This window comes from Toxotes jaculatrix, chromosome 3 (genome assembly GCF_017976425.1).
Source record: "Toxotes jaculatrix isolate fToxJac2 chromosome 3, fToxJac2.pri, whole genome shotgun sequence".
In the NCBI taxonomy this organism is placed as follows: domain Eukaryota; kingdom Metazoa; phylum Chordata; class Actinopteri; family Toxotidae; genus Toxotes; species Toxotes jaculatrix.
In genome coordinates this window covers 7,442,365-7,453,476 of record NC_054396.1, presented here as the reverse complement: position 1 = coordinate 7,453,476, position 11,112 = coordinate 7,442,365, and the positions used below count along the sequence as shown (strand labels likewise).

The following is an 11,112-nucleotide window of genomic DNA, read 5'->3' as shown; positions in this document are numbered from 1 at the left end:
CTTCCCACAGATAACTTTTACATAACACACCCTGGGACAGTAAGAATGAAAAACATGGATTAATATATATATATATATATATATATATATACATCATTTACTTTAATTTGTTTGTTTTGTTTTTACACATTTCAGTTTAGCAGTAATCTTTGATAAAAATACATTACAAAAAAAAAAAAATCCAAAACAAAGGCCGCTGAGACTTTAACTCCAGAGTTCACAGTGTCAGAGTGACTTCCTCCTGCTGTGAGGATTGTTCTTGCCCAGGCAGAGTGCTATGCTGGTGGGGGAGTCCTGTGACGACACGGTGCAGGAGCTGCATGAGGCCTGGTCCACCCTGTAGGAGATGGAGTTGTAGAAGACGGGGTTGCTGTGGCCGCGCTCCTGCTCATGGTGAGATGGAGGGTGGCTGTCGTAAATGTCCAGGCCACAGCAGATGCAGGAGAACAAGGCTCTGAGTCTGCTGGGTTCAGGGAGCTTAGAGTGCTCTCTCTGTTCGGATATAATAAGCCTGCGATCCTCTGCAGGTGAAGGGAGGAGGTTCGTACAGCTAGTGCCCCCCTCCATGGGCAGGCTCAGGTTGCACTGGCTGCTGTGTCCATCTTCTCTGTCTTTATATGCCACTTCAGCAGCTTCTGCTTCAGCGTGTGACACCTCCCCATCCTCCTGTGTGTCTTTAGGCTGTGGTCTCTGCCCCTCACTCCCTGCCTCAAGCCTCACGTCGGGCTCATCTGAGCTTACAGTGAGGAACCTCAGGACCACCAGGTTAAGAAAAGCCCCAATCACTGTCAGCCCGACCAAAATGTACATAAAGCTGAAGGCCACATAGGGGGGTCGCTTCTGGAGAGCATCTTTCTTCTGCAGGGCTACAAAATCCCCAAAGCCGATGGTGGTGAGTGTGATGAAGCAGTAGTAGTAGGCGTTGAAGAAGGTCCAGTCCTCAAAATGGGAGAAGGCTGCAGCTCCGATGCACAGAGTGCTCATGCAAGACAGCAGACCCACCAGGACCATATTCCCCATGGACACCTCCGTCTTCTGAAAGCCCAGGCCCTGCTTGGCTCTTCGCAGCAGGTAGCGGACAGAAGTGTTGATCCTCTCGCCCAGGCTCTGGAACATGACCAGCGTCAAAGGAATCCCCAAGACTGCGTAAAACATACAGAAGGCCTTGCCAGCATCAGTTCGAGGAGCAACGTGGCCATAACCTATGAAGTCACAGGCATATTGCAGGTCACATAATGTGAAGTACTACTGTTTAATGCATATGAACAACAACTGCATGGGTTACTTAGCTGTTTATATGGTTAAATGTGCATGAATCGATATTGTGATTCATGCAGGTTTGATGTGAAACTGCTCATTGTGACAAAATCACAAAGAATTATCACCAAACTCTGCAGCTCTACAGAGCTGTTTAACTCAAAATACAAAAATACATTAATGCAGCTTAAAAGGAAATGATAAGGTGAGCAGAATGAATGAAAGGTGTCACCTCTCACACCCTAAAGCCACGGTCACATTACACTACAGTCCTGCGATTATTTGCTTGTTTGCTTGATTCGTCCACCATGGAGGAGGGAAAAAAGGTAAACATAGACTTTTCCTTTTAAGCTTCCAGTTTAATTTTCTGTTCTGGTTCACAGGTAAAAGTTGTCCTGTAGTCCTGATTCTGTCATTCTCCCTTGGCTCTCCGTAAATATCTAAATACTGTCAGCAATAACCTACAGTAGGTGACCTATCTGGAAGAACATGACTGCACATGTATTTATGTAACTGAGATATTTAGAAGTTTTGATCTGTTGTCGACAGTTTCCATTTAAGTGTTTTGTTGGGTCCATTTTTAGCAACTCAGCTGCTGTTGTGTCATGATGCTGCTGTTTGAGGTTGAATTTACAGGTAGATGCATTGTACAAAACCTGAATATGAACATCTAAAGTGATACCACGTTTGGGTTTCAAACACTTGCCTCTTGTAGAGTTGAAAGAAGACTGTACAAAGATTGTAGTTGGAGAACAGAGACTGTCGTCAGCTTGAATTACACTTAGCCACTGTAAGTGTAATAATATTAGAGGCCAGTTTTCACAGTGGAAAAATATCTAAAAGGTCATAAAAATGTCTACGTCTGCCTGCACCACTGCAGTGTGACACTCTGCTCTCCATCCCTGTGCCCAAAATGTTCCCATGATATTTTACCAAAATATCACTAAAAAAAGAAATACTGCTTCCATCTTTATTCTCACACCAGGCCCACAAGCTCCTAGAGTTATATATCAACAATGTGACATGTCTGCTCATGAGTTTGGATCAAGTTGTAAATGAGGATTAACATGGCAGTTTATTTTGCTATATTTTAGAAAATGAATAAATCTGATATGCATATAGGTTTAAATGTAGAGCAAAGATGTGGTTTGTACTGGATGAGAAGTTTTAGGAAGGTTGGAGAAGTTTCCTTTGTTCTGTTTTTTTTTTTTATGTCACTGTTTGGATCCTTTTTATCTTCTGTGAATCCGTGGTGACCCCAGGCTTTGTTTTCTGTTTTTTTGGTTTATTGCCCACATGTTGTCATTCAGTGATAAATCATGATCACAAACTTAAGTCCACATCCTGCAAACACACTCGCAATGTTGTGTACTCACAACACACTCTGTGTAAAGTTTTTCCTGATTCTCTTCAATGTGGCCCCACTAACTTGGGGCCCCATGCCAGCCCCCCCACACACACACACATAAAACGCAGTACTGTGTTTGTCTTGTTTTATGAAAACCAGCACGCATGTGAAGATACTGTAGTGTTGTACTTGCCAATCGTGGTGATCACAGTGATGGCAAAATAAAACGAGCCGGTGAACTTCCACTGCCTGCCGGCTCGGTGCGGCTCCGACAGAAGGACCACTCTCTCAATCTCCCTGTAGTCATCCTCGGTGAAGCCGTACTTTTTCTTCAGCTCGTTCAGCCTCTGCTCCAGCGTCTTTTTCCTCGAAGTTTCACTTTCGGACTCCAGTGCGTCGAAGACGGCGGCTCCTATGAGCAGGTAGAAAATAATGGAGAGGATGAGAGACAGGGTCCTGATGTTCTGCGTCTTCATCCTCAACTCCGGAGTGCGCGCGGAGTGGAGGGAGGGAGGGAGGGAGGGGAGGCTGCTGCTGCTGCTGCTGCTCAGAGGACACAGGAGCGTCCTCCGCGGACTCGATTCATGTTCTTTGGCCTGCTAGGATTACCGCAGAAAACAGGATGCGTGATGAAACCGTAGCCTGCTCTCTCAGCGTGTGATCAGGTGAAATGGCTCCAAACCCCGCATGTCTCCACAAGTCACCTGAGCTCAGCAGCTGGAAGCACCTTGACCTTCCACGGGACGTTAGTGCAGCCTACTTAAAGGTGCTCACGTGCCCTTATTTACTGTACCATATAAGCACCTGTAAAGGTTTTCTCAGGTGTACTCACTCACACCTGCACTCACTCTTTATACTGAAGACGACTCTATATAGCCCTCCCCTCTCAAAGTGAGTTTTTCTTGTTGTTACCTGATCTGGATGTTTGACCTTCACTGTGCAGCTATGTTTGTGCAGGGTTTGAGATTTGAAGGCTGATTTTCCTGACATGTTCATACAACATCATCAAACCTTCAGTGCATGTACTCTGAAAATCCACTTTTCCCTGAAGCAGACATCTTGTGTCCCACACTTTTGGGATGAAAGCGATTTGCATATTTAGAATAGGGAGAAGGACTAGGTGAAATTTTAAGACTTTAAGTTTGTAATGTAACTTTTTTTTGTAGAAAGACAACGGACAGTAAGACATAAATTATTATTCAAAGCAAGATCTTTAAACTGTATCACCATGAATGCTGAATAAGGAGTAGGGCACTTTATAGATGCATATACACAGAGTTTATCTTTATGAAAATAAGAAATGCAGAGAACTGTAAATGAATTTCAGTAAGGGAAACTTAAAAAAAAAAATCAAAAGGCTGCCAAGCAATAAAAAAGTTTGTTCTCTCATCTCTCTCTGTCCCTCTTTTTAAAAAAAAAAAACAAAAAACAAACTTTTGCCATTTTCTGAAGTATTTATGCTGCAAACTTTCTCAGAGTGACCATCTCAGCTGCTGATCACTGATCCTGTGTTCGGAGAGCTTTGGGATACACAAGTGTCAGAGTGTGTGTTGTGTCTGCGGCTGCCACAGAGGAGCACAGCAGAAACAGCTGGCCTTTCCAGACTCTACTCTCTTGATTATTTTGCCCCGTGAAGCGTTCATGTGTGGAGCATTCACAATACGCTCGGCTAAAGTATTACTCTGAGCGATGAAGCATTAGCTGGTGACAGGACTGACCTTTATCAAGCACACTTAGTCGCTGAGTGATCCGCCGAGCCGTCGTCATTAACTAAGTCCAGCACAGGGACTGAGTGAGGGAGACAGCAGAGATGATTTGCGGGTATGTTTCAGTTCAGCTACACAAGGGCCCGGTTCGAGGAGCTGCATTGAGGTTTTCAGGGACGCCTGCTGGGTTTGGTTTGGTTTGTTTTTTTTTTTTTTTTGTGTGTGTGTTTTTTGCTCAGTGTCATGCTAATTGGGTTCGAAGCAGAGCAACCAGAAAATAGTCTGACTGCTGTAGCTCCACGCTCCAAGTTATTTCAGTTTCATATCCTGCGTGAAGTTCCCATCTATTTCTAATTTGTGGGGCCTATTCATGCACTAAACCAGGCCATAAAGAGCCTGAGATCTGTCATTAAAATCCACATTTATTGCCTCCGCTCCCCCCCTGCAGAACATATGGCTATCTCCACGCTGTGTTTTTATCTTCCGGAGACAGTACAGGACCTTATCCCGCTTTAGTAAGCACAAATGAATCTATTGCCGAGCAGATGTTAACAGTGCAGCATGCAGACAAGTCTTGATTTTTCTCCACTGGCGGTAAGAGCAATTATCTCCTTTTGAAAGGAGTCCCTGAGAGATAATAACCCCGCCAGGGTCCACTCAATAAGAGCACACGGCGCTTACATCGGTATTATTCAAGATCAATCCCTTATGCAAATTTCCCATTGTGTGTAGGAAACAAATAATGAACAAAAGGGTGTTACGGTCCTGAAGAGAAACACCAGTTCAGCAGTATACTGCGTTAGCACTGCGGAGGACAAGTGACTTTTTTTTTTTTTTTTTTTTTAATAACAGCTCCGTGGTTTAAAAACTCTCTCTCTCTCTTTCTCCGTGAAGTAACGATGCTGGATTATCAGATGTGCTCATCTCGTTTCTCCCTGCTCTACAGGACGGTTCATACGTTCCCTTTATCTCCCACAGGAAGACATTAAGAGCAGGATGTCCACTGACTGGAGTCAAGACTCTCATCTGTCCAAGTGCCGTCCCCATAGAAAACGAGGCGGGGAAAATATACTGCAAACACGATGCTGTCTCTGCACTGATAACAGCAGGTGACGGCAGATAAAGACAGTCGTTAAGATGATGGTATAGTACAGAGACGCAATGTTTTTTTTTGTTTGTTATAAAAATACCTTTTTAAAAAGAACATTTAATAAAATAAATATATAAATAAAAACTTTACTTCCAGACAAATGTCTCTGGTGTCACAGAGAGAAAGAGGCTTGAACTTTACAGCTAGTGTGAACAGTCCTTTGAGTCTTATTAGTCAAAAGGGCAGAGACGTGGTCTTTAATTCCTCTGCCTCACCTTCAGGGACAGGTGTGCTGCTGCGAGCAACAGGAAATGTACTGGTTTTGTTTGTTTGTTTGTTTGTTATATAACTTTGGTATTTGCCATGGTAAGCTAAAATGTATTATTTTGATGTCATTAATGATCTTGGATTGATGGGGTCCTGTGTGACATGGAAACCTGCGGATGGAAAAATGGATGAATGGATAATGTAACAGGACAGTTTCACACTGAAACATTAGCCCAAATGGAAAGGACGTCATGTTCTTCTGAGGCCTTGTACTTTTTTTCTGTTCATGTTTAAATGACTGATAAGAACTAACAAAAGTGGAGAAGGGCCAGTTATAAAAAGTGTTTAGACTATAATGGCACTCAGATACAATTAGAGTCATTTAGGTCATAAACACCCAGAGGAGAATGGTTGCATGCTCACAAAACATCAATGAGAATAGTTAAAAGTCTGTATTTGAATAACATTCAATTAGCTCAGATGAGATTTTCCTGACAATGAGTCGCATGTAGTCATGAGCTTGGTCTGTGATACAAATTGAAACAACAATGCTCTTAGTTTATCCCTGAAAACACAATGAACACCTTTATCTAGATGCTGTCTGCCAGAGATCCCTTAATATATCAATTTGAAAAGGTGGGAAAAGAAAAATAGTTTAAAGGCTAATGAACAAAGTTTTGGAGGTCTGGACTTTGGTCACTGACGGTCTGAGATGATTTCAGTATTCAGGTATTTAAAAGGTTAAATCCATATTTGGGCAGGGGGGCGGGGGATTTGGGGATAATTACATTATAATATTATAGATAGATATATAATTTAGCCTATGAAGGTATTTTCAATAGATTCTCTGCACAGTTTAAGGGGTTAAAGCCCCTCCCTGATCCTTCATTTGAAAAATTAACTCCTTTTTCAGTTCCAGTTGAAGGAAGGGTTTTGGTCAGAGCCTTAAATCGTGCAGATAATTCATTAAAATATCTTAATATATAACAACCCGTTAATTGTCCATCAATTAACCACGGTCTCCATAAGAGCATTAATATTACACGATGATTCATGTGTGAACTAATGGGTTTTTAAGGTAAGTTTCATAAGGACAGAGAGAAAAGGTCTGAGCTGCTCTTGTTTCTCAGTCCCTTACTGATGTCATCTCTAGTTTAGACCGAGTGACGAAGGGTGAAAGTGGAACCATTATTACTTGATGTAATCTTAGTTACATAAATGAACACAACATGAAACAACAGCTGGTAAATAAGATGGTAGGACAATAATTAACCGACCAGGAACGTCAATCAAACCAGCCACGCCCCCAAACACACCGTTCTTTGAGGCCTAATGTTTAATTAATTAGGGAATTATTTTCACGACGGTGTACAGCTAGCTATTGATCCCATAGTGACGGGGGGTTTACTGAAATCAGTGATTTTTGAATTGGAGTCTATGGAGCCAGAGTTTTTCTCTGTTTTTTTTTTTTTTTTTTTTATCTGGCCCTGGTCCCATGTAGTCTAGATTTGGAAATAAAAAGCCGTGAAATCTCTCCAACTTTCCCCTTAACTCCTTAATCCAAAGATAAACCGAGGCCCTCAGAGACCTGTTTCTGTTTGAGTCACCTCAGGCTCAGCAGCAGCTGTTCACACCGCTCTGCTCTATGGGCGTTGACATGAGAGCGGTCAACTAAGTTTCTCTGTAAGAAGAAACCGAAGTAAAAGTGAAAGTGAAAGAGCAAACTAAGACACAGCGCGTTACCCAGACATGAATCGGCTGTCGGGGCTGTGTCGCCTCTGTAGACAGGTTGTGTTTGCGATGGCCTGGTCTGGCTATAACCGACTTTATGCTGTCATTGAGTGGCTGTGGAGCAGACGGGGTTTCTTAATACGCTGTGTGACCAGAGTTTTCGCTCCGGTGTCGAAACGTGTGCGGCATTTCCTCGGTTGGAAGGAGGATAACGGAAGCCAAGACGAGCCTGAAAACCAAATTCCAGCAGCAGCAGCAGCAGCAGATTACCCCGAGAAGGCCGAGGAGGATGACCTGCACTGTGCCTACGATTCAACGTGGGAGACTGAGGGGGGTCAGGAGATCACGGTCATGAGGGCCAGGCGTCCAGCACAGTCCAGGAATGTGAGTAAACCAAACGTATTAGTTAGGTTCTGCTGTGCAGCGCTGAGAGAGATGGTTTCATGAAGGCCTGCACTGGAATCAGAGCCTGTATTTACCCTTTAGGTGTCTTTTGGTGACCTTGGCGATCTTATTATAACATATCAGTGTAATATCATGTGAGGAAGTGAGGGGATGTGATTGTAAGACAGTACTGCAGTGTTATTATTATTATTGTTAGCCCTCATGTGATCCCTGAGTGTAGTGAATTATAAACTAATCCTCAGTTTTTGTCCGTGTGGCAGTACAAGTTCAGCAGATTTGAACATGCCGCAAGGGACATGCAGAACTACAGACATGACTACCCTGTAAGTCTCACACACACACACGCACACACACACACACACACACACACACACACACACACACACACACATATATATATATATATATATATATATATATATATATATATATATATATATATATAAATATCCAGTCAAAAGAGAACGGACAGATGCATGTACAGTTTGGGGTGAACTGATGGACAGTAGTATCTCAGTGTACATTCAGGACTTCACCCCACATTTGTGGTTAATTACATTATAACAGAATAGACTGTAATTTAGCCTATTAAGGTGTGTTCAATAGATTCTCTGCACAGTGTAAGGGGTTAAAGCCCCTCCCTGATCCTTCATTTGAAAAATTAACTCCTTTTTCAGTTCCAGTTGAAGGGTTTTGCAGCCGTAAACCTTAAATTTAAAACTTAAATTACTCAGTCCCTTACTGATGTCAACTCTATTTTAGACCAAGTGACCAAGGCGCACACACACACACACACACACACACACACACACATACATATATACATATATATAAAATAAGTCATGCCCCCATATTTTTTATTTTATATTTCCCCACAGAACCAGATCAGGCTGCATCGCTGGAACCAGAACAGGCCCTCTGTCAGTACACCTCACACACGTCGACTGTTTTCCTGTTTGACTTATTACTTCATTTGAAATCAAAGTAAAATATCTATGTGCCGTTGTAATATTCATTTCGTTTTCGTCTCTTTGTTGAGCAGGATGACATGCCTAATTTGTTATTCTACCTCGGAACAAGGCCCTCTGTACCTGACGGTAGGCCTACAACTACTGGTGCAGTGCAGTGATACATTATGCATGGCAATTTGTTTTGAAGTATAAACCTGCATCTGTCGAGTAATAGGATTATGTGTAACAAGCTTGATATACAGTATATTCAAATTCATATACTTATCTCTGCATTTCTACCCATCAGGTGCCTTCATACATGATTTCCACCATACATGGAAGGGTGATTATGACAGACTGGAGATTGTACACAGCTATATTCAGTGGTAAGTTACTCTGTAACCACAGGTGTGATCTAACAGATTCAGTTTGTGTTTCTAAAATGTATGATCAATTTTTTTTTTCCTCTCAAAGGTTGTTCCCACTGCAAGAACCTGGGATGAACCCTGAGGCCAGCACGCTGACAAAAGAAGAAATAGAGGTAAAATTACTAAAAGCTGCCAAGTTCAAGTTTCTAAAGATAGATATCTCATATCCTGACAGAAGTTCTGCCTTTCCCGTAGGCTTTTCGTAACAACATCACTGCAAAGGAAAATCTGCTGAAGTCATACCAGCTCATGTTGGACTTCTACGGTATCATGTTGTGTGATGAGGAGACAGGAGAAGTCAACAGAGCCCCAAACTGGAGGGGCAGATTCCACAACCTGAACAAGTGATTTATTTATCTCTGACCTTTAATAAAACATATAGTTCTCTGGAAGTTAAAAAAAAAACTCTCTAACCCTTCATTTGCCTTTTTCACTGTTTGTCATTTTCAGTCACACTCACAACAACCTGCGCATCACCCGCATCCTGAAGTGCCTGGGAACCCTGGGGTATCCCCACTTCCAAGCCCCTCTGGTCCAGTTCTTCCTGATGGAGACACTGGTCAACGGACATCTTCCAAATATCAAAGACAGCGTCCTCAACTACTTTGTGTTTGCTGTCCTCGATAAGAAGCAACGCAGGAACCTCATTAAGTTTGCTTATTTGAACTATGAACCAAAAGATGCGTTTGTGTGGTGCCCAAGAAAAATACAGAGGATGTGGTCAGAGCAGTCAGCGTCCGAGACATAGAAGGGAACACAAGGTAAAAAAAGATGTTTGTAAGCTTGACCTGAGTCCTGGGAATCTGAGTCTGGACAACAAAGAAGAAGTAAATGATGCAGTCAGAGTAGAACGTGTTTTAAATCTAATAACAGTGTTGACAACCTTTCACTAGACTCTGAAAATGTGATGAGTTTATGGCAACACCTGTAGAGCAGCAGTTACAACAGAGTCGCCTTCACAGCAGCTGGTGGACAAGGTGGCCACGAAACAGGAAGGACTTATGCAAGTCAAATTAATGAGGATGAAATGTCCAGCTTCAGGGTCAAAGCAGGAAGAGACAGGGTCAGTTACGATCACCCATTGATGCACATGCACATGATCCTGATATTATTAAAATCTTCTCAGTAGTTCACACACTGGTTTATCGTGCTTTTCATAACAAACCAAACAGTGTAGTTACTTATGGAAATTTGTTTAATATTCAGTTTGATTTCTGGAGTTTTACTCATATTTTTCTTTCACTTTCACAAACAAAAATGTGCAGGGCTGTTCAGTGGATGAATGTTTTATACAAAAGGTGCAACAGTAATAGAAATGCTTGTGTCATGTTGAGAAGAAGTGGGACAAATTAAGAATTTAAAGAGTGATTAATAACACTGAAATGACTGCTCCCAAATTCTAATTCTCTAAAACCTTTGTTCAGTTTTTCTTGTTCACTATGTTCACATTGTTATCTTATGTCTAACTGTCTTATGTGATCACAGATTTTTCCCTGTTGCTTTTTTTCCTAATCATAACGTCTAAGCAAAGATTAAAGCCAAAAATGTGAAACAGTGGGTCTGTACTGGTAGTGCTGCATTTAAGTCTATTGTTAAGTTCTGTGCTTGAGTTGTGGTGCTGCCTAACTGCCTGAGTGACCTAATGGTGAAGGAGCAGGGAGATAAAGTGTTTTTTGAGGTTGTGAAACATGAATGTTGATCATGTTATAAAAGGTTCAGATGTTTGTTTTTTTCTGACACAGAACTTTTATCATGCAGATAGTTTTTGATTATTTTGAGAAAATAAAAATACACCACTACATACCTCTACTGGGGTTTCATTTAAGACTTAGTACGTAGCATAATTAGGTCTGTTAAGTGACTCCACTTAAGTATGAGCTGTAACTCTTTAAAGCAGTTAAATATTTTGGTAATCAAGAACTACACAACA

At 41.9% G+C, this 11,112-nt stretch overlaps 2 protein-coding genes across 2 annotated transcripts; one reads left to right on the top strand and one right to left on the bottom strand.

The window, feature by feature from the left end:
• Nucleotides 1-225: 225 nt before the first annotated feature.
• LOC121179542 (potassium channel subfamily K member 15-like) lies at nucleotides 226-3,081 on the bottom strand. The gene is made up of 3 exons (XM_041034442.1): nucleotides 2,799-3,081; nucleotides 709-1,202; nucleotides 226-663 (listed from the first exon to the last, which is right to left on the bottom strand). Exons 1-3 carry the CDS (start codon nucleotides 3,079-3,081, stop codon nucleotides 226-228), a joined length of 1,215 nt encoding a protein of 404 aa, XP_040890376.1.
• A 4,306-nt stretch (nucleotides 3,082-7,387) lies between these two features.
• LOC121178764 (opioid growth factor receptor-like) lies at nucleotides 7,388-10,981 on the top strand. The gene is made up of 8 exons (XM_041033085.1): nucleotides 7,388-7,783; nucleotides 8,065-8,127; nucleotides 8,683-8,724; nucleotides 8,847-8,901; nucleotides 9,062-9,140; nucleotides 9,229-9,295; nucleotides 9,378-9,526; nucleotides 9,633-10,981. The coding sequence occupies exons 1-8, from the start codon at nucleotides 7,418-7,420 to the stop codon at nucleotides 9,928-9,930; spliced, it is 1,119 nt and encodes a 372-aa protein (XP_040889019.1). The 5' UTR covers nucleotides 7,388-7,417; the 3' UTR covers nucleotides 9,931-10,981.
• Nucleotides 10,982-11,112: the final 131 nt, after the last annotated feature.

Excerpts from the sequence above, each read along its gene's own strand:
- LOC121179542 (XM_041034442.1), bottom strand. The coding sequence starts at position 3,081 with ATGAAGACGCAGAACATCAGGACCCTGTCTCTCATCCTCTCCATTATT. Across the intron at positions 1,203-2,798 it reads CACTGTGATCACCACGATTG|GTTATGGCCACGTTGCTCCT; the intron begins GCAAGTACAACA and ends GTGACTTCATAG. Across the intron at positions 664-708 it reads AGCCCGACGTGAGGCTTGAG|GATGGGGAGGTGTCACACGC; the intron begins GCAGGGAGTGAG and ends GACACACAGGAG.
- LOC121178764 (XM_041033085.1), top strand. The coding sequence starts at position 7,418 with ATGAATCGGCTGTCGGGGCTGTGTCGCCTCTGTAGACAGGTTGTGTTT. Across the intron at positions 8,128-8,682 it reads ACTACAGACATGACTACCCT|AACCAGATCAGGCTGCATCG; the intron begins GTAAGTCTCACA and ends ATTTCCCCACAG. Across the intron at positions 8,902-9,061 it reads AAGGCCCTCTGTACCTGACG|GTGCCTTCATACATGATTTC; the intron begins GTAGGCCTACAA and ends TCTACCCATCAG.